At 31.5% G+C, this 24,402-nt stretch overlaps 1 protein-coding gene across 2 annotated transcripts; it reads left to right on the plus strand.

Moving 5' to 3' along the window:
- Window positions 1-7,019: 7,019 nt before the first annotated feature.
- Window positions 7,020-19,535, plus strand: LOC143257269 (putative oxidoreductase TM_0325). 2 transcript variants are annotated; one of them, XM_076515706.1, is made up of 7 exons: window positions 7,020-7,343; window positions 7,662-7,741; window positions 8,943-9,082; window positions 10,422-10,514; window positions 11,329-11,414; window positions 14,927-14,981; window positions 15,968-19,535. In XM_076515706.1, the coding sequence occupies exons 2-7, from the start codon at window positions 7,684-7,686 to the stop codon at window positions 16,121-16,123; spliced, it is 588 nt and encodes a 195-aa protein (XP_076371821.1). In that variant the 5' UTR covers window positions 7,020-7,343; window positions 7,662-7,683; the 3' UTR covers window positions 16,124-19,535. The 2 variants fall into 2 exon arrangements, with proteins under 2 accessions (XP_076371821.1, XP_076371822.1); XM_076515707.1 differs by lacking the exon at window positions 7,020-7,343 and adding an exon at window positions 7,348-7,450.
- The last annotated feature ends 4,867 nt before the right edge of the window (window positions 19,536-24,402 follow it).

Genomic DNA, 24,402 nt, shown 5'->3' on the forward strand with positions numbered 1-24,402 from the left:
AGGTTTGACCAAACATTATACAACATAGAAGTATTTAATACATTATCTGAAGGTTTGACCAAACGTTATATAACATAGAAGTATTTAATACATTATCTGAAGGTTTGACCAAACGTTATATAACAGAAGTATTTGATAGATAATCTGAAGGTTTGAACAAACATTGTATCACATAGAAGTATTTAAAACATTATCTGAAGGCTTGATCAAACATTATATAACATAAAAATGTCTGACACATGAATGTCTAAATGGTAGTTGCTGATAATGTACTAATTTATAAAGTATGCCATATTGGTTTTTAACTGAATTATGTTTATATAAATTGGGACTGTTGTAACCAGGATGGAAATTATTATTGAGAAGGGCACTTGTGAATGTGTCCTAGTTTGACTTTTAATTGATATTGTGAGAGAGAATAAATAGGCAGATACCTAGTTCTGTTTCCAAGATTGGTCCATTCTTTGATATATACGTAAATGGTTTCAACTTGAAAAAAAATGTTTAATAAACAAAACGACTATGCATGTACACAGAGAAATAAAAAAGATAAACAAGTGTTAGTAAGAGTTTGAAAGTTTTGTTCGAAAACATTAAAACTGAGTGGACACATGGTTAACGATGAAATATTTTTATAGTCTTAACTAAGACACCTATTGTATATCATGAAAACGATTTTATTTGATACTTAAAAAACATAAGTATTTTTAAATAATTTATATATTTGTAAATTTACGTCAGATAACATAAAATCGTTATTCTCTTCCAATGAAAATATTATACTTACACTAGATATTTAGTATGCACAGAACTTTATTGAACATATTATAGATTAATTTCGAGATTGTTATAATGAATCTTCACTTTTAAATTTTGTATTCCTATTTCAATATAAATATTTTTGTTTTAGATTATACTTATTTAAAAAAAAATAGACTGGCTTCGAAATGTAAACCACGACTTTAATTTCTCGAACAGGAATGTCACTACAGCCATGTTAGGATATCAAAACTATGTGTTTGTGTTTGAAGCATAAAACTAATCTTTTATCGTATGGTAACACAATTTAGCGACAAAACAACATAATAATGCTGATATATTTGAATACAATCTTAAACTCAAAATCTATTAAGTAAATACTAATACAAATATAAACATAATTATTTTTAATTTTTTTTCTTTATCGTTTATCCTTTTACATCCCAGGAATATGAGGATGGAAAATATAAACAACGAACATTTTACATCATGTAATGGTAAATACTTCTGATGTTGAATAGATTGTTCTTTATATTTAGGTAAAATAATTCAAAGTATAGTCTAGAGGGAGTTTCTGGCATAACGTCGTGATGACATGTGACGCACAGTGAAACGAATATTGTTTAAAAAAGGATGAGATAGTAAGTTAGTTAATGAGTAATTGAATGTATTAGTGAACACTGCAGTAACCCTCCACTACAGTAAATATTCTTGCGTAATTTCTCTGCATTATATTGTAAGTGAAACAACAACTTACTCTATACCTCCGCTACAAAAATATAGTTTTATTATTAACAAGGTGTTATATCCTCTTTAGTAAATCATAACAGTAAACATTCTTTAAAACAATTACGATAGATTTCTTCGTGTACTATTTTTGTCTTCGTGTAACTAGGCACACAATGCTTTTTATTTATTTATTTATTAATAATCCGAGAAAGTAACTTAATGTTGATAGAGGGTTTAATGTAAACATCAAATGAAACAAATTCACAGTTTTGTTTGTTTCAAAAACATTGTTACTGTAACAATAAAATCCTCTCTCTATTTTCAATTTTTGTCTTTTCATCGTTTTCAGACCTTGCTGGTCCCAAGCATGTCAGAGTAAACTGAGTAAAGTAAGTTTGTTCTTTCTTTCCTTCTGTATAATCCATATTCGTATAAACATTTTAGGTACATGCGATATTTTATATGTTTTTATTTTATATAAATTCATGGGCGTTAGTGGATTGTTGGTTACCGTGTTAGTTACTGTTGGATAGATCTAAGATTCAAGACCATGCTTTTTAGCACATTCTACACTATCAACTATGGGCACGTTATATAGTAGCAGTCGATGCCTTTTTACAGGTCATAGGTTCGAGAAAAGCCTTTGTTGTGACGTTTGCTATTACTTATATACTTTCCGTCTGTTCACTTGTTTAAAATTAAAAACAGTTATACCTGGCCGTTTAACCTCTGTGTACAACATGGTTCTATTCACGTTGTAGTTTCTATTTCCTTATAAAAATGGACTCTGTACTATTAGAAAGTAAGTAAAATTTAATGAATAAAATTTTAAAGCAATAATATTGTAATAAATATTTTTTATTTACTATTTCACGTAAACCTACACAAATCTGTGCATGACCGTTCTTACATTTAATGAAATATTCTAAACAGTGTCCACTATCAATCATCTGATAAGTCTTTTGTGACCAAATACTTCAATTTGACTGTCACGCTTAGATCACATCCAAGGCCCCAAAAATTCACTCTCTGGACAAACTATCTTAGACTGCTCCTGGTCCCTTATATAAAATACACATTAATCTCTTGACTTATCTATAAAGCAAAAACCAATAGGATATCCAAATGTATTTTCACTTTAATCTGAAGTATTAGTTGCAACTTTTATTCACTGTGATAATATTAGTTTTTAATATGATGTGTCGTTTGAAACCTGTGTGAATTTGAATAGAATCGAATACTTTGATTGACATCATCTGCTCTCTGTGACACAGTGACGTGTCTGGGGGCTCACACCGTTAAAAACTGGGATTCGATGCCCATGGTAGGTAGAGCACAGAGAGCTCATTAATTTCAAACAAACAGCCATCCAAACTGATGTCACCAACAGTGACGTTTTGTGAATACCAGTTTTGATATAAGTTTATATAGTCACACCTGTTCTAAAAATATTCTTACTTACCATAAAAGATGTAACTTGTGATAAAATATTATCCGTAAATAATACTTTAAATATTTTACATTTTAATGTGTCTTTTTATTTTTTTACTGATTTTTATTTTACAGAACTGAGGAAGAATAACACTTTCATTTACTTAACTTTAATTGTTAGAGGTTTACATTATCTATTGTTTTCTTTTGTTTCAGAACTCAAACAGTTATATAAGTAAGTCTATATTTCTTCAGTACTTTATTACAGACATTCCACAATGGTTACTATATACCAAATGATGCTTTGAATATACGTTGACTATTCAATAACATAATTTGCTGAATACAACTTTGACGTCTTTTATATAATACTGCAGTGATATGAAGTTCATTGACTTCCCTCAGTGTAACAGTGTCAGAATCTCAGAATAACCGAAGTATCGCCAGGAAATGTTTCATGGAGCCAAATTTAAATTATTAGATAACAAGTGACATCACATTATAGAAAGATAGTAGGCACAAAGCACAAAAGACAAAATAATTTAAATGGTGCAATTAACCATGAAATACATTAGTCCTTTATGTTACAGATTATATTTTCAGTTTTACACTTGGGGAAAAGGAGATTTGTAACATAATAATTAAGTTGTTAATAATTAAAATTGATAAATTTTTAATAATAACCATAACTCACATACACAAATTAGTTTAGGTTAATAAACTGTAAACTGAAAATGACTTTAAAACACCATAATGTAACAGACAGGCCGACCGGGCAAGCTCAGCCTTTGGAGTTTCAACTAATTCCACTAGACACACTTTAATCTAATTGAGAAATGCAGTGGCGAGTAGAGCACACAACCATTAACTCAAGGAATTTACTGTTACAGTAAAGAATCTGATTCCAAGACTAAGTTTCAAATAAAGCACTTTTTTAATATGCTGTCAAAATATTATATGTTACAATCAATATCTGAATACCTTGATTAAACTAACAAACTCTAAACTCATTTAGTATAAATAGCAAAACGTTTATTAAGAATACTTTCCATAACATCCCTTTATCATTAAACTGTATAACTCAACTATGTTATCTGATATTAACAATAATGGCAATACATTACTTACAAAGAGTTTCAGAGATTCTTCTAGTGATGGTTGTGAATCATTTCAGCTCAGGGAGAACTATCTTCGAGCTCATCGAGAACTAACTTTAAAGCCGTGACAACTGATTTTCGATCTTCAAACAGGAATATTTATACAAACACTTTCTGGTATTCTTACGATGTACCAAATAGTAAACACATTTACCTGCAAGTAGTTCTGACACTTAATTGATCATTTTTTCTTGATTGTTTGTAACACTAAAATACAAAAACAAAACCAGTGGCTCATTGGGTGCAGATAAAGTCAGTAAATTGGCAGCCTACTCACACTTTTGAAATAGATACTACATCAAAATCCCGACTTACTTTCTTTCTTAGCAATTTTGTACATGATAATGTAAACATTCACCAAAGCTTCTCTCATTCTGTGACGACACCAGTCTCTCGTTAACAATCTCAGTTCAGTCTCTCTAAAGAAGTTTTAGTAACTCTTATTACGAACTTGAGAGCGTTACTTGTGGTTAGTATAAACAGGAAAGTTTATCAATATGTCTCTCTTCTTAGGAAATCTCCACTATGTAATATTTTTTTATGATTTTTGTGAATATAAATCACACTTTTCCTTAATTGTAAAAATTGTTCAATACTTGAAACATTTGAAAAGCCACAAAATGCTTCAAAAAACCTGGTGGTTAAGGCACTCGACTCGTAATCCGTGTGGGAGTTATAATGTGACGGTTAATCCCACTTTTCGTTGGTAAAAGAGTAGCCCAAGAGTTGACGGTGGACGGTGATGACTAGCTGCCTTCCCAAAAGTCTTATAATCCTAAATTAGAGACGGCTAGCGCCGATAGCTCTTTTGTATCTTTACGCGAAATTCCAAAACAAAGAAACTATCGGTCTCTCTAACAAAGCTTTTGTAACCCTTATTATGACCTTGAGAGTGTTGATCGTGAAGAGCATAAACAGGAACGTTTCTCAACATGTCTCTTTTCTTTGGAAATCACCATTATACAATCATTGTTTATATTTTTTTTTTAATGTAAGTCACATTTCTCCTGAATACTAATAATTGTTCAATACTTGAAACATTCGAAAAGCCACAAAATGCTTCAATAAACATTTTATAGATTCTTTAATAAATCAGGTAAATTAAGCAGAGATACTTAATAAACACAAGACATAACTAACACTTCCAATTACTGTTTAAAGCCTAAATAAATATTTAAATTATTAATTAACCATACGACATATCACTATTGGTTTATTCAGTCGTAATTATATTTATCATATCTATGGTGTCAAAGTAGTATTTCCACTTAAAAAACAAATCTTATTTAACACCAACAGTCTAAACACTAAGTAAATATGTAAATCAATATATGTTTGTATATATTGTTAAGGTACGTTCATACGAAGCTGAAAATGACGACTATATTTAAAGTTCTGGGAAGTTAAGTACACTCGATAGACAATAGTATCATTTGTTTTTGTTAGTATATTAATATATGTATGCAATATCTGACTAACAAGTTATTCTACAGAAATAATACATATATATTATGTTTTTAAATGTTCTAGTTATTAAAACGATTTTACTTCAATCTTAGTATGTTAAATTCCAATACTTCATTTTCTGTGGACACGAAGTCCACCTACGCTAGTTGTCCCTAATTTACAGTGTGAGACTTGAGGGAAAGAAGCAAGTCATCATCATCAACCACCAACTTCTGGTCTACTCTTTTTACCAACAAATAGTGAAATCGACTATCACATTATAACGCCAACACGGCGGTCATTTTTCGTATGGTGGAGGCTCAAACCCGCGACTCTCCTATTACGAGCAAACGTTCTAAGTACCTGGCCATGCCTGATCCGTTGGTTCGCTCTCGCGATCTGTTACTGATGCATTCTTATTAATGAGTATATGATTTCATTTATTGAAATAGTTACATGAACATAACTTACAAATATATAACAACGTGTATTTTAAATATAATTATTTAAAGGTTCGTTATCAATAATTTTTAAAGGATATTTAACGCAATTTAATATTTTTAATTAAATTATATATTCTATCATATTAATAATAGCTTATCAAATTTTTTCAAACTCTGTCTTTCCGTTTTAAAATAACATAATCAATTTATTTGTCACTAGGATTACATACGATAAAGTTTCGCCCTAATTAAACAAACGTAAAAAACGTACACAGATTGATAAAGGTTTAATTGATGTTAGGCCTGTAACAAATTGACTTATAAATTTCGGTGTGAGCGATTATAATTATTTTGTATTATTCTTGAAATACCGTATTTAAACAAGTACTATTCCAATAAATATATTAACTTAAGAGCATAATGTAGTATTTTTAAAGTAATAATATATAAAGATTGATTATTAAAATTAATAACATGCATCTGATGTATATTTATAGTATCGCATCCTGCTTCCTGTAGCAGATGTTTATTCATTAAACTGAAGTTACGTACGAAAACAAAGCTTTGCTGGTAGATGTATGTGACCAGAAAGCTACCATACACAACACCCACTGACTGTGTAGAAGTGTTTGAAATGTTTTAGTTAATTTTTTGATCTGTGTACTGTTTGTTATTCTACATCTGGAAACAAGACACGTGATTAGTGAAAGCTAACTTTTCTGGTAGACCAGAAGACTGTCGTATGTAACCACTTACTGTATACAAGTGTTGAACTTTTTTCAGTTAAATCTTGCATGTCGATCTCCCAGAGCAGAATCAAGCCCATGTTCACTTTCGGTGAAAGTGCATAATATCCTGGTGGTGTAACTTACAAACTATCGACACCTGATTAGTTTACACTGGTGAAAAAGAAATATTAATTTACAGATTTAGGTGAAATCACAAAACCATATTGATAATTACTATCAAAACAGTTAAATAATTAAAGGAAGTTCCCTGTTACGTAAAACTTAAAAATTATTTATCATAAAATATTAATGTATCCATCCGCCAGTTTTTCGTGTTATTTCGATCACCAGCTAAGTAGATATAGTTGGTGTATCTCAGGGTGCCAGGTTAATCTGGTAAAAACGTTGTAATTGTAACTATTGTACACTTTATATTCTATAATACAAACGTTTAGTCATTTATTAGTCACGTGGTTTGTGAATGTTATATATAGAACGGAAAATTTCCGAAAAAGACTAACATTGCAGGACGAACCTAACCAACCAATCAGTAACTAGAAGCTTCCCTGATTAACGAATCAGCAACCAGTTGTTTGTCTGACTGTGAAGCGAAGGTGATCTTCAAACAGTCTGAAGTCCAATAATTCCTGGTAAGTCTACTATTCTGCATGAAGTAATGTGACATATAAAAATGTTTCAAAGAAAACTTCGGTGGACTGAACGAAGCTTATATTTCTCATAAAAATATTTTATTTATGTACGAATATATACGTTTTTATTGTGTTTTTTCTCTTGCTTTTGGCATTAAACTTGTGTTATTGTTTGAAGATTATTTATATTTAACGCAATATAATTAAAGCTTGTGGTGTTTTTGTTGTTGATTTGTTTTCTCAAACTAACATTTTTAAAACCAAGCCATACGTTGTTGGGTTTAGAGAATAAAATTGTATGTTGCTGTTTCTCTCTAGATTGCTTGTATAAACATATAGGATGACAATATCTATATCTACAGATAAGAAACTTGACCAGAAGGTGGCGATAATCACAGGTATGTAAAATTATATAATAAACACATGTTGTATGTCCTCTTACCGTTACCATTCTAACTGTAGATCTGATACCTATTTCTGTATCCATTATCAGACAATTAAAACTATTTTATAATAAACCAATTAAATATGTTTTTATTTCACATTGTTGTATTTGTGCAATATTGTTGAAAAAATATTTTCCTTTATTTTTTCAAACAATCTCGTTTGGATGACAGGAAACAATATCTAAACGTTACATATTTTATACACTAACGTTTCTTACTTGAAATAATAAACTTAAATTGTCGTTATGATAAAATGGTAACTGGTATATACATATGGTATATGGAAAACGTTACATTTGGACAGTTTCATTCTGAATAAACTTATTTCTGGTAAACGACTCGGGCACCTCTATACTAATGTGTTTTTACTATATTTAGTGCCTCATCAGTTTATTTTATTAATTTGTATTATATAAGAAACGAATGTTTCACTAAATTTTAATGACGACAAATTATCTAATGTTATAGCTGATTTGATCAATGACTACTTCACGAGGTTTTGAGCAAAAGCTGGACCAGCAGGTGGCGTTAATCACAGGTTAATCAGTATAATCAACTTTTACTTTTCCTCATTTAACTCATACAAAAACCATTTCGATTATTGTTTGCTTTATATGATTTAAGTGATGTGGGTGCAAGAGGTCTATGAGGGGATGATGGTGTCGTAAAACCTTTTAAGCATAGTGAGTGTGGATCACCTAGACTATAGATTTTAAATTAAGAAATTAACACATATTTTTCCAGTTTTGTTGTTTTTACATTTTGCTTTATTATTAATGAATATGTTACGAATTCGTTTTATAAGTGGTCTTAATTCTGATTGGATCATAAATAAATTCACTAACTTTGACTGTATCGATAACACTTTACTAGCTCTTTATTGGTCAAGCTTTATTTCATAAAATGTGTTTATTTCAGTAAGGTATGACATGTGATGTTAAGATTAACTGTGAGGTTGGGGTGGTTTTACCTACCTCGTCGTTTGTGACGGGCTGTACACTAGTAATAAAATAAACATTTAATACAATAAATTAAAATAAACAACATTCATATTAATACTGATGAACTAAGTGTTCATTCTTTACATGTTTGTTTAAAGCTATAAACTCTTTCTTCTTCTACAAGATACTTACGTGGATATCTAAACACTTAGGTGCAAGTTCAGGGATAGGTAGAGCCATTGCCGTGTTGTTCTCACGCGTGGGAGCGAAGCTAGCTTTGACTGGAAGGAACCAAGAAAATTTGGCAAAATCTGCTGTAGAATGTGAAGCAGTTTCACCTTATAATCTAAAGGTTTGACGAAACATGATATAACATAGAAGTATTTAATACAAAAGAAATGCTAAAATAAAAATCAGAAAAAAATATGTTCACTCTCCAGATATACATTTATATTAATTTTATCCAAAGTTTAATATTCGAACATATTAAACCTGCTGAAGCCACACAGGCGAAACCTTGGTTAATTTTTGAAAAGCTATAGTGATATTAGGAGAGTAAATGTCGTTTTTTCTTCTACTAATGAGAAATTCTGACACATTTTGACCTTTAGTTGAGAAGAAAAAGAAATAAATAAGAAAGATATAGTTGTCACAACTCTGGTATTGTTCTGAGTCTGTGAAGAAAACACATGGAAGTATTCTCATATCATGGTTCTATAATGTATTTTTGTAAATATACTTAACTTGTTTCAACCCAGAATATATGTTTACCAACACACAAACAAATATTTGTAAACAGAGAAGTCAAATAGCTAAAAGTTCCAAATATTTGATTCACAAACGTCTAACTCTTGTGAAACGTGGTTAGTAAACGATTTTCATAGTAATTAAAACGTAATAGATTATAATAAGTACGTAATACATTATAATTAAAATACTCAATTTTAACTAGAATGTAATAGGTTGCAATTCAAAGTTAATAAATGACAAGTAACATGTAATAAATCATATGTTAATCGTGACACATTAAAATTAAATCAATTAATTATAATTAGAACGTAATCAAATATAATTGGAATGTGTTGTAATGAAATCATAATTATATTAACAACAAAATATACTGTATCGAAACTCAATTATTAACGTTATAAACTCTCGGAAATTACCGCTCAGATAACTGGGGTAGCCTTGTCACGTTAGTGAAGTTTTTACATGTAAAACATTTGTTTTAACTCCAACAAAACATGAAACAACGTGACGTCAACAATGTTTCTTTAACGTCACAATGATTTCAGGAGTGAAAATATTTTGATTTCTTTACTATTTTATTAATAAATAATCTTGAAACTCGCCATATTTTTTATTTCTCCCTCAAACATTCATTTATTACCAGAGTTTTATTATATTTTATTAAAACTCCCCCAGTAACATAGCCGTATGTATACAGATATTTTTAATACCAGTAGTTTATGCCTATCTTCAAAACAAATCTGTTTTATTAATAAATAAATATAAATAATAAATATTTGAAATATTTTAACTTTTTTCTCTTTTTATAACTTACTACATTTTAATACAACACACGGTGTAGTAACAAATAACATCATACAACAGTTTAATTCAACAGTTTACTGTGATACACACAACTTAGTATTTTTATTCGTGTTTTCTAACTTTATTTTGTATTTCAGTCTTTGTGTATCGTCGGTGATTTAACCATAAAATCAGATATTGAACGTATTACGAAGTCAACAATTGATACCTACGGAAGACTGGATATTTTGGTAAGTTCAGTTACTACAGAAAATATAGATTAACACATTACGTCTGTACCATAATTAATTTTTCTTTCATTTTTAGTACAATTCTTAAACATTTGAAGGCTAATGTTCCATTATTATTTGTGGTCAAAGATTAAACCTGGCAGGCCCACCTTTCAAGAGGAATATAAAAGGTTTAGCACTCCTAGTAAAGAAAGTAAACTGGTAAAAATTTTAACCTAATATTTTACTTAGCCTATGGTTACATTTTTTTCATGTATTATATTTACGTCCGAGTAAATTACATATCATTCAAGAATAGCCAGTGTTTTACTATTGTACTCAAGCATTCTCTCGGGTTAATAATACAGTTAAATACTAAAAAAATCATTCTTTGGAAAGATGAAACGCTTTTGGTATTTGAATCAACTAGGACACATTCTGTGATGTAGAGTTTCTTAAAATTAATCTGTACTTGTAAATCATTGCTCTACAACTGAAGTGAAACAGTACAATCAGAGATTCCATCTGGATCTGGTCACAGATCACGATATATAATCACAATCTGTACTCATTAAAAGTAAGAGGTAGGGAGAAAAGAGAAATTACCTCAAAAGAGATTATCACAGCGCCTGTTGCCTGATAAGAAACTCAATCAGCATCAGAAGTTTCGGTCCTAACCCTAACAGCTGCCAAAGCTCTAGATACCAAAATGTCTAAAATTCCGTGAAACACTTTACGTTTTACACGCCTTTTATTCTTGAATCGAAAAGATTCAAATTGATAGGAATATAAGAGGAAAGTGGGAACATTAAAAATGTTTTGTTTTTTCCTTCAGGTTAACAATGCTGGAATAGCAGCGTTGGACTCAGCTGAAGATGGTTCTTTGGCGACACTAGATTTGGTGTGGAAAACCAATGTTCGGTAACGAAGCTAGCAACTAGTAGTTCTGTGGAGAAGTAATTAAAATATACACATAATACACACACATGTATATATGTAGACAATCAAGAGGACACTTGGGTATACAATCTGTAATCAATACTGTATATATATAGTAGTATTTGTTTCTAATTAAGTACAAAAGGCTATCTGTTTTCTGGCCATCACGGGTATCGAAACCCGGTTTCTAAGGCTGTAAGTCCGTAGAAATACCGCTATGTCACCGGAAGGTATATAGCAGTTATATAGGAAGAATAAGGAAAATAATTTACACACGTAATAGATTTATACAAAAACTAACTGTGTTACTCGATGTTACCCAGCTTTTTGAAAAAAAAAACAACAACACTTACTTTCTCTGTTTCCCCGTTCCATATTTCGAAAGGTAGAGCAAATATTTTGTGAACTCATGGAAACAAAACTTTATGTTTGGTTTTTGAAAGTAAACTACGAACCTGTTGTAAAGCAGGGCTTTCTTATGAATAATGTTTTTGGTTTTTCGTCATGGGAAGAATAAATAGGCCCTTATGAAGAATATTTAAATTATCTGGTACACGTGTTAGTACCCGTTCTGGTGAACAGAATAAGCCTACTTCTGTTTCTCCCATTCCCCGTCATCCTTCCACGAATATTAAAATTTTAAATGTAAATATGTATTTAACAGAATGTTCAATTTCCTTTAATGTAAATTTAATATGATTATATGAATGTGATACCGTACTCACTTTATGATATTCATGAATGAAACACACAACAAACAAAGTATAATATTTCACTTTATATTTGTTTGTTTGTTTGTTTAGAATTAAGCACAAAGCTACTCAATGGGCTATGTGTGCTGTGCCCACCACGGGTATCGAAACCCGGTTTTTAGTGTGTAAGTCCGCAGACATACCACTGTGCCACTGGGGGGCTTCACTTTATAATATATCAAAACAAAAATCAACTTCCAGTATCTAACCATCCAGAAGAAAATAAAGTAGAATAAAATATATTTCTCATTTTACATAATAAGTATGATAATGTAAACCTTTCTATTTTTAAATAATGTATTTTTTGGTTGACAGCGCTATTTTATTTTATACATAAAACTATTGTTTTCTTTTTTCCCTCGCGACATTCTAACTCTGCATATATTTCTTCTCTACATGAGTTGAATGTGTAGATAATCATTTATAAATAAATAGACCTGTAATTAAATGTTAACTAAAACTTACAACAAATGATAACTCTGCATAGAAATTATTCATACTGTATATATGTTAATGGTAAAAAAATGGCCTGTTTGGGTAACAGACGATAGACGAGTATATCAACTTAAAATTGTGTTTTTGGTCACATTTGCGTGTGAGAAGTGTGACTTGCGTATTGAACGCAGCGGAGAAACGAAAAGCAAGCAACAAACAAACAGAAATATTTTGAGTTACAAATGTACAAAATAAATGAACTTTATACATATATTAAATATAGATACAAACAAATCAGAGTGAACTCAGTACAGTAGTTGTGTTTTTATGTGTTCATAACCAATATTCAGAAATGTGTTTTGGATGCATATTAATTTTTATTTTGTTTTATTAGTTAATCTCCTGTGATGGCTACGTTAATTTGGCGAGTATTTTGTTTTGGTTTTCCTATCCTGTCACATATCATATACATATTGCGATACATGGTGCCTCTCGCGTCACGTTTTGATAAAAATATATAAAAACATACATGTGATTTTATTGATCATATATATATATATTTCAAAACGTGACTTTACTTAAATAATATAAATCTAGATTTACTGTATGTTATTGTTGAGAGACTAAACATGAATGAAAAACTCAGGAATTACTTTTTGTGGTGGATGGTATAAGTAGCTTAGAGCTAAGACTCTCAGTGAAACCAAGAATGTAACACAATTAACCTTTCTAAAGTTCATGAAATAATTTAAATTGTAAGACTGACATAAACTCTTTCCGTCACTGGGGACAGGTTTCGTTTGGTTTTTGAATTTAACGCAAAGCTACACCAGGGCTATACGCGTCAGTCGTCCCTAACTAATGAGAGTAGAACTAGTAGAAAGGCAGCAAGTCTTCATCACCCACCGCCAACTTTTGGGCCATTCTTTTACTAAGAAATAGAAGAATATAACGCACCCACGGCTAAAAGAGCGAGCAAAAAATTACACTTTACAATGGGTGTTTTATTCCTTTATCCACAACATGTGTTAAAGAAGGTGAGATAGGTACCCTTTGTGAATTCAGAGTAAAGATACCTCTCTTCATATATTTGTGGAAGCTAAGCCTTCTCGAGTCTCTTATATTTCCCATCTCTGACCTCAAAGCTTGTGGTTCACAGTCATGGATGATCCTACAATATTTAGCCAAGAGTTGGCAGAGGGTGCTCATGATTTGTCTATCAGCTCAATATTAAGTACAGCTTATGCAGTTAGGTGTTACTGTAGTTTTACGCTAAACTTGTAAAAAATACAGTTACCCAGTTTTTATCTATTTTTTATCATCTGAATATAGTTTATAAGAGAGAATGTTGAGTTTTTACAGATCTGTAAAAGAAAAATTATTTGGAGAAGTTATCTATCTCCTGTTAAGTTTTAAAAAGTAGAAATTAACGTATTTTATGGATGCTTCATAAATTCTGGTATACCTTAATAACAACTGAACAAAATTACGATTATCAATGAGATAAGATATTAGATAATCTGTGTTGTTTGAGTTATAAGTTCTTCTGTTATTTACTTTCGGGAAGGTGTAAGGTTCCAGACGTAATGTTGTTCAACACGTTCTGCACTATCAGAGTGACATAGCATCAGTCAATTCCGTTTTACGTATCAGATTCAACAAAGCTTTTGTGGTAACGTGTGCTGATGGTTATGTGACTTTCTATTGCCAGTAGTTCAAAACTATTACTGTTATACCTGGCTATTTAGCTTGGCCTGTTGCATAAGATACCAATCAAGTTGCGAGTTCTACCTCCCTGTTAAAATACACTTTGTATTTTTGGAAATAGAAGTATAGGAAGTTTGGAAAATAAAATTTTCAAGCAATCAAGAAGTTTCTTTGGAATTTAACGTAAAGACACACAGTAGGTTTTCTAAGCATGACCGTCTCTATATTTGTAGTTACAGACTGGAGTAGAAAGAGGACAGCTGGGCTACACGTTAACAGCGCCCTCTGTCAATTCTTTGGTAATTCTTGTGTGACATATGCTATTCCCGTTGTCACACTCAAGACTATACATGTATTACTCACTCTATTTATAAATGATAATTTAATAGGATATCTGTATTTATATTTAGTTTGATTTCTGTTATTGGTTTTAATTTATTTTCTTCGTATTTCTAATACGTTGAACGTAAAATGTTTGAAATCTGTCAGAATTTATAAAGAATAGAATACTTTGGTTGGAGTTACCCAGCTGTTAAAGTTTGTAAAAAACGTTTTAAATATTTTACATACTAACGCTCTCTGCTTATTTTTATTTTGCAGTCCTGGAGTTATTGAAACAAATATATTTTCAACTGTTGGATTAGACGCAAAGGAAGTACGTGAAAAGTGTATCAGTTTATTGGCACATAACTATAATACGATTTATTTACAGTTAGAAAAAGTCAGTAGATTCATAGAAAATACTGTACATTTTTTTAAATTAAATTCAAAATCAAAAAAATTAAAATCAAAGATATGATGTGACATCCAACATAAATTATTGGTATTTGTTACAGTATTGGTGTTATTTCTGTTTGCTATTGTTTGTAACCCAAATGTTACTAGGAACCTCCTGACCAACAAAGTAATGAATCTGTAAGCTATTCGGTTCATGTGTGTGTTTTATTACAACAATGTCACATCTGGCTATCTTCAGTCTTCATCAAGAGGAATCACACTGATGGTTTTTGGGTTTTGAATGCGAATACTTACCACTGTCCTACCGTGGGTCTGTTTTTTATATGAACAGTATAGAAGGAAGTGCTTTTTAATGTTGATCGTGTCGGAATATGTGAGGTTATGATAAACACAACACATTTCATAAAACTAAATTATTTTTCCATGGTCATCATAAGGTGTTGGAAATGTTGTTTTTATTTATTTACAGTAATTAATTGTTCAGTTTCAAGTTTATTTGTTTGTTTGTCTAATCTCAGTGCCCTGTTAGATAGTGTGTGTGTTTCTATCATACTGATAACAATCATACTGGTTTATAATACATTTAAAATTTAATACTGAATGGCAAAAATACTTTTGTTTGAGTAATAAATTTTAATGAATTCGTAAAACCTACAACAGTCATTGAAATACCGAAAATCAAACCAGAATAAAACTTACTGGGGATATTTATTTTAAACCTAACATCAAATACACACTATAATTTGCAACTGCATGCCAGAAGTTTCAATGAACTATTCGGTTTAGTTGAATAAGTGATGAACATATATGAAAGTTCAATTTATATATACACTTTCTTTCACTTTTTAACTTTGAAAACTAACGTTAGATGCAACTAAATATCTTTAAATCTACATATTACAGGTTATGAAAGAAGCAACCCAGTCATATCCGCTTGGTCGTGGGGGACAACCGCAAGAGGTCGCAAATGCAATCGCTTTTCTCGCTTCTGACGAAGCTTCGTTTGTAACCGGGGAAACTATGGTGATAGATGGCGCTAAAACTGTCGAGTCTCGCTGAGTGGGTATTTGAGTATTGATGTTAAATACCCAGGAGGGTCAGGTACATTGGACCTCTTTTTAACTCCCGAACGTTGAAAGCGTCTGTCGTTCAGGGATTTGTTATATAATAGCTTTGGGCCAGTCCATGCATGAACGCATAAGAAAAGTTTTTTTTCCTTTAATTATTTCTTCTTTTTTTTTAAATATATTTTCTGTATTTTTTTCTTCTTTTTGATTTTCATTTTGATTTTTTTTGTATTTTTCATATTAAAACTGTCTCTTACTGATAAGTTTGCTTTTTGTTTTTCTTCTACAACAATAAAACCTAAGTTACTAATTTATTCCGTATGTTCTTTATTTGTGTGATGGTAGTTAAGGTGGTGATTTAACTGATCTAAGTCTATTGGTTGACTGTTCTGATCTTTCTTTTTGGTGTAATACATTTTTTTGCTTTAAATAAAACATTACTAATTCATTCCGTTCAGCCTCTAGTTATTAATTTTGAATGAAATGGTCATTAAGTATAAAAGAAACCAAGTATAATATTGTTTATAGAATTTTTATGTTAAATTCTACATGAGCTAGGTGACATCTGATGTATTTCAGTATTTCTTCTTCCCTATATGATTGTTCAGACAACAGTTGTCTTCTTTGTTCTATATGGGGAACATGCTGTTACCTTACTTGTAATGGCAATCAATATCACTTTTCCAACCATGCAACACCTCTATGTCTATTTTAAGAACTCTTTTGACTTTTGTCCTTCTTCTTTGGAGATGGTATCCTTTGTCTTTTCAATGTCATCTCCTATATGTTTGGCACTTCATATTATTTTTGCATCTGGCATTGATGCTCTGTAGATGAAACATTTTGACTGAGTGGTATATGTATGTGTATAGTATTTAAAGCACCACCAGGTTTGAAAAAATATTGTTTTGGGTTTTGATAGATGTGGCTCTAGCTTTTCAGATAAATACCCTTCTCATCATGCTACATGTACAGGAAGCAGTCTTGCACTCTTAATATTACCTTTGAACTTGGGTTGTACATTGTGATGACTGGTCAGTGAGAGTGAGATTATTCTTACTGGGTCCATAAATTCTTCCCTCTTAATTTTTCAGGTGAAATAGGAGATCCTTTATTTTTGCAGCACCAAACAACTTGTTTGGTGGATATATTGAGAATTCTCTTTGGGTTAGTGTAACTTTATACGTATCAGATCAAGTGAAATGCACTCTTTTATCAGAAGTAGGGCAAAGGTATCTACCCAGAAGCTTACTTTAATCTGCCCTCTACGATAATGAATTTACCTTTCTCTGTGATTATGACCAACTGGGTGGGATATACAGGAGAGTTCACAGTCTTCTCAATACTCTAGCGCCATGCAAAGAAGTCCTTTTAACCTTTCTATAGTACCACTTGCACTAGGCAAGAAGTATGTTTTCTACAGAGTTACGCTTGCCTCTAAGAGCTTTTTAATTATTACATGGTACCTCCACCATTTCCAGCTATCTTCCATGTAGAAAAATGAGTACTTTGTTCTGAAGCTATTGTTTTCCTTCCCTGAAAATGTATTTAAGATGCTAATTTCTTCATAGACCCATCCACCCCTTGTCTGGTGTATCTCTTTCTTGCCTCGTCAAGGATAAGCTTTTGGTATATGTAAAGTACTTAAGGGGAGTACTGCGTATAGAGAATATGTCCCTTATCTTTGGTGGGAGGTGTGTACTCTAATGCAGGGATAGTTTTGTTCAAAGGTACAAACACTTCAAAAGTGCTGTGAGGTATTAAATGTCTGTTCTGTGGAGAGTTTAGTATCTATCGTGTATAAATTTGCAGCTAGGAAACAATATTCTAAAAATAATTCTCTTGAACATGTTTCCAACTCTCAAAATTTTGTAGTTCCATAACTGAGTTAATTGTAGGTACTAAATACAGAAATCAGTTTTGCATTACCAAACAAAAAAGTTTGGGGGGTGAGTATACTTAAATATTTTTTGACACCAATCACTGATGGAAGTATTTAACTCTGAGTTTCAAGTATCAAAAGAGAGAGAATTACATTTTAAATTTATTATTGCCGGTCACAAACGTTTGTACAAAATGTGTAACGCTTAGATATTGTTTCGCATTATCCAAACGAGGTTGATTGTTTCACACGAAGGAAAATATTTTTTTCACAGTATTTCGAAATATTTCACAGTATGTGAAATAAAAACATATTTAATACGTAATTGTACATACAACGTGTTTTTATTATATACCTTTGATTATCGCCGCCTTCTGGTCAAATTTCTTATCCGTAGATATAGAGGTTGCCATCCTATTTGTTATACAAGTAATCTGGAAACAAACAGCAACATACAATTTTATTCACAGATCCCAACAACGTATGGCTCTGTTTTAAAAAATGTTAGTTTGAGAAAACAAAACAACAACAAAAACACCACACAGCTATAATTATATTGCGTTAAATATAATAGTTAAGTAGTTAATAGTTAAGTAGATAGAAGTGTTATTGTTGTTCAGTTCCATGGGTAGAACAGACAGCAATTAAGCTTAGATAAATTGAATAAAATTGCAGTAAGTTTAATTGTAACTTACAGATTACAGTCAACCACGAGGCTTAGATGAGTTAAAACACTACATCAACTATCATCAAATCGATTATTAGAAATGACAATATATAGGACGAAACAGGTTAAAACAACACAGGAAGTATAATTTGCTAGTACTGAACTATAGGTTTAAGTAAGCTCGTGAAGAATCATTTTAAAAACCTCTTTGACAGTAACTATTTGTAACGATCTGAATGTAAATATTTTAAACGACATATAACAACAGATTAAACAGAATAAATTATTAAATAACGATTTATTTCCTGGAAAACGTTTATTACTGCAGAAAAAAAAATTTGCAAGAGACGAGTTTAGCGACATCTATCACCAGGGTTTCTCCACTGATAAAGGAAGCCTCACTTGAAGCGAGAAAAGTGATGGCAGTGGCGACCTCTTCTGGTTGTCCCCCCACGACCAAGAGGATACTTACGAGCTATATCTTTCATTGTCTATAATATATACATTTTGAGAAGTCCAGTTACTAATGTGTTATGTTTGAAAGTTAAAAATAAGTTTTGTATATAAATATAACATATTTATTTGTATATAGATATTACATATAAATATAGATATGATATAAATATAATATAATGATATAAATATAAATATGATATAAATATATATAATCATATCAATTATTAATATGGAGGGGTCACCTGTTTTAACCATTGACACTGCTGTACAGTAGTGTATTGTTGTGACGTTAGCAAAATGTGCACATGCAATGAATCGCAAGAAAAATTGTGCATTCTGTCGGATACAGAACAGCATCACATATGAACGTTTAAAGCAATAAATACAAATGGTTGTTACTCTTAAGTTGTGTGTGATTTACTCTTGAAACAGAACCCTTTAAGGGACCTAACGTGAGTATCTTTAATTCATACAGAAACATTTATAATCTTGTTAATAAAATGGAAGCAGAGAAAGATCTGACATGGGATTACATCTTTGTGTTCGTGGTGCATATAGATGGCTTTCGTCACTAACCTGAGTTTGTGAATTTTCATATGTTATTGGAGGCCTCGTTTTACTGACTACACCTAATGCAAGAGTTGTTATAGATCTCTTTCTGCATGGTCCTGGTGTCCGACGTTGATCCACATTCCTTTGTTTTCTAACGTACGTCTATTACATTAAGTACTTGGTGTAAATTTTAAAAATAATTAATTTTAAATTATTTTTCTAACGGTTTTATAATATGAAAATATTAAAAAGATTTTATAAGTTTTAAGAATATGTTAAACGTGTTATTAAATGTAAACTTTCATATGAATTTTATTAATATTAGAATCACTTTAATTTTAAAACGACATCTATTTGTCTTTAGAAGAATATCACAACGAGGCTTCATAAGCGCATTTACAAGCATGAACACAAAACAGCATGTCACATGCCCGGAATGACGTAATTGATCAGTACTGTTATTTCGGGAATCGAACGCCTGATTTTTGAGTTGTAAGTTCATAAACTACCATTGTACCACCAGAGGACTGCTCAGGTATTCTTTGCAGCGTGTTTATCATAACCATAGACAAATCTACATGGTCAACATTACTTTAAAACCATTTTTATATGTATAAATTGTTCACTTAGGGATCTATTACTTTGTCGGATATAAGGATTCTAGTGACCTTTGACTCACAAATAAAAGAAAACAGAAATAAAACTAATATTGTAACCAATGCCACTAATTTATGTTGGGTACTTTGTATTTAAAATAAGTGATCTTGTAACATTACCACGTAAGTGAATTAAGGTCGTAATAAACAGGATAAACACAAGTTAGTAAATAAAAAGTTAAATTATATTATATAGACAACCGTCAGGAAAGTATATGCGTAATAGCAAACGTCACCACAAAGGCTTTTTTCGAACCTATGACCTGTAAAAAGCGATTGTCTGCAACTGTATAACGCGCCCAAAGCTCATAGTGTGGAACAAGTTAAGCAGCACACTGTCTCCAACGTTAGACTTATCCAACAGTAACTAACACGGTAACCAATAATCCGCTCACACCCATGTATTCATATTCATTCAAACAACACAGATTAACCAATATCCTATCTCGTTGATAATCATAGTTTTGTTCAATTAGGATAAAAATAATCCAAACTTTATGAAGTATCGATTTTACCTTTTTGTTGGTTCAACAAGAAATAGGTAACTAATCAAAACAAGTGTTCTTTTCCTGTTCTGGAAGATTCTGAAAATAGCTCAAAATTCTTACTGATCAACTAATATACGATCACTAACTCTTGTGTGATCAGATTCTCACTGATCTTTTCTTTCACTGATGTTTTCTTTCAAAACATCTGTTCGCTTAATTCTAGATTTCAGTTTTTAAATAAATAAAACAGAAATTAGTTTTGTGTTGTTAGCTCCTTCTTATTACTGCACAGGGAATTACATTTCATTAATACAAGATTCAAAAGTGACACTTAGGGTCTCATTTCGGTATTGTTTCCATAAAGAAAAACAATTAGGACACCTGCTGATGTACTTGAGCACGTGTGCCAAGTTTAGACCCTCTGGCGTTTCAATGAAGTACGAACATGGCGTCCTCGGATTCTGAAGGGTACAAACAACATAAAATGTGATACCATATTCGAGCTCAACGACCCTTAAAACCTAGTTGTAGACCAAGAACATATGTGGTTGACTTCCTGGGGTCGTGTTACAGCCCCATGACAATCCCCACATCGCATAGATAAGGACGCCACGTGCCAAAATTGTTAGTGCAGGTTCTATAGCTGTTACCCACACAGAGGAAGCAATAAGCTTTTAAACTCACATTGTTAAAATGAAGGGTTTGATTCCATCTGTGGCCAAAAGACAAATAGTTCATTGTGTAGCTTTGCGGTTAAAATGTTGTTGTTGTTGTTTTGAATTAAGCACAAAGCTACCCAATGGGCTATCTGTGCTATGCCCATTATATGTATCAAAACCAGGTTTTTAACATTGTAAATCCGAAGACATGCAGCAGAGCCATTGAGGACGGGATTAAAAGATTTTCAAAAAAGAAACAACAACAAAGAAAACCTGACAACCAAGTCTGGAGCTACGAGGGAAAAGTTAGTTCTAATGTCCAGCTATCTAGTGTCAAACAAATGAAAGAGTTTGATAAATATTTTAAGAAAGTCACGAAAAATATGTAATATTACTAAATGTTCTTACTTTGGTTCTGAATTGTTTTATGTTTCAAAACACTGGTTTAAATTTTATGATCTAGTTTCATTGCAAAGGTGTTTACTTACAAAACACGAAATGAGAAATAAATTAACTGCTTACAGAAAAACCCATAAAAACACATAACGGGAAAATATTACAAAAAAACAGAGACAGAGACACAAATCTTCGTTTGGTTTATTTTCCTTGCTCTACAACAACAGAGTGCTTGTTTATTTTTAAGCGGGAATCTGCTGATGTGGCTATCTGCACTGTTTTCACCAGCGGAATCGAGTCCTGAATATCAGTATTATAACTTTTCAGGCTTATCGCTTAACAATCATTAACATGGTCATAAAAACTATTGAAATAAATATTTGTTAGAAATTCAGAAAAAAATCAAATGCCTTATATTCTAAATACAAGAACGATGGAATTTTAATATTTTAAATTTCTGAACGTAGAGGGCAGCACAGCATGAGCAGCACACTGTAATTAGTCTTATAATCACAAATTTAATTAGTAAAACGAAAGAAGGTATGTCTGGTTGTTAGTGTCCAATCATAAATTGATGGTAAAAAGAGATAACTTTATGTATCGTATGTCCTATCGATGATCATTTAAAGTAAGTTTGGTGTGTTACACAATGGATTATCTGCGCTAGGCCTATAGCGAGAATCGAACCTTGAATATAAGCGTTATCCAACTACAGATTTATTGATTAGTCACCATGCTAAAACGTACTTTAATAATTGGTCAAATATTAAAATAGGTCAAATGTTACATCAACATGTGGTCCAGAAATTTCATTGTAGCTGGTGTTTTGTATAAAACCTGACAAGATCAGATGAACCATGGACAATACTGGTTAACAGGTTAGTTAGATAGAAAGTAGTGTGGATACTAGTGGTTAATACGGTAATTACAATTGCATTATCTATATTACAGTGTTCCAATTACAATTGTTGTATGTGTATTATGGTGTTTAAATACAATTGTAGTTTTTGTATTATATCATTGAGAGTCAACGCTAAATATGTGGATGCCCCACATTATTAATTACAGCAATAAACAGAGAAAAATGCCGTACAAATAAATATGTTTTTCAAAGTAATAATGTTTAGAAAGTTACAACATTTGAGGGAAACATATCGAGAAACGTGTTGCTCTGCGAGTAATCTGAAAGTGCAGTACAAGCGAACATTTTTCAAAACAACAATGATCATTGAGAGAACAACGATATTTTAAGCAAACTGACCATACCAATGGTCAAATAAATACAAAAGTATCACTTAGGGCAATACTTCAGAGGAACACACCGAACGATTTGAGTTATGTGTTTAAATACAACAAATTGATGCTCTCAGAGTTATAGCTGGTTACCGAAACAACAAACTAAAATCGAGGAAATGTCTCATGAATGTTGAACTAAATCAGCAGACGTCAGCGAGCCTGTTAGGAAATATAGATACTTGTATGTTAAACATGATGACCTCGATTAATAAGACGACGCTATAATCGGACCATTGTTCTCGGATGGTAGAGGAAATACTTTACTCAACAAAAGAAAAAGATGTCTTCATACCCAAGCTCTTGGTTAGTGTTATTAATACCATTATTCCTTAACACCAGTCACCGTGGTAATAGAAGTAACTAACGATCTATAATAAACCTTAGCATGTTAGACTGTATATATGTGTGTTGTGTAAAATGTTTGAAAGTATAAATAGTGTTTTTATTGGACGTCCTGGGTTCGAGTCTCTTTTGTTTGAACAGTAAAGACTTGAATTCCTATGAGTTCCATTCGTCACAACATCCTCACTTAAAAACAAATTTTGCACCCGACAGCGGATAGTGTTACTCAAAGCCCCAACAGCTAAACAGATTCAACCCACTCGTTCTACCCGTAGGTCAGTCGATGATCTCATCACGTGACAATTCTAAATTCAATTGTAGTGTCTGTAATATGGAGTTGTGAATACAATTTAAGTGTTTCTACAATACAGCTATAAATACGATTGAAGTGTCTGTAACATAGAGTTATAAATACAATTGTAGAGTCTATTCTTTGGAACTATAAGTACGATTCAACTCTCTGCAATACAAAGTTCCAAATAAAATTGCAGTGTCTATTCTATAGATCCATAATTACCATTGAAGTCTGTAATATGAATTTGTAAACACGATTGTAGTGTTTGTACTATAGCGCTGTAAATACGATTGTAGTGTTTGTACTATAGCGCTATAAATACGATTCAAGTGTATGTAGTATTGAGTTCTAAGTACAATTACAGTACCGTTCTATAGTACTATAAATACGATTCACGTGTCTGTAATATAGAGCTGTAAATACAATTATCGTGTCTTGTCTCCAGAACTGTAAACACACAAAAATTGTATCGAAAGGTAACGTTTTATATATTTTGAACGAAGCTAAATCACACAGTTGAACTAGATTGTTATCCGGGAATACAGGCCAGCATTTGATTGTTCACTGGCGTGGAAATTGTTC

This window comes from Tachypleus tridentatus, chromosome 7 (assembly GCF_004210375.1).
Source record: "Tachypleus tridentatus isolate NWPU-2018 chromosome 7, ASM421037v1, whole genome shotgun sequence".
NCBI classification, from domain to species: Eukaryota; Metazoa; Arthropoda; class Merostomata; order Xiphosura; family Limulidae; genus Tachypleus; species Tachypleus tridentatus.

What these genes read in the sequence shown, in the direction of transcription:
- LOC143257269 (XM_076515706.1), top strand. Translation starts at nt 7,684, where the DNA reads ATGACAATATCTATATCTACAGATAAGAAACTTGACCAGAAGGTGGCG. An exon ending in GAAGGTGGCGATAATCACAG is followed by an intron (nt 7,742 to 8,942) that starts GTATGTAAAATT and finishes CTAAACACTTAG; the next exon opens with GTGCAAGTTCAGGGATAGGT. An exon ending in ACGGAAGACTGGATATTTTG is followed by an intron (nt 10,515 to 11,328) that starts GTAAGTTCAGTT and finishes TTTTTCCTTCAG; the next exon opens with GTTAACAATGCTGGAATAGC.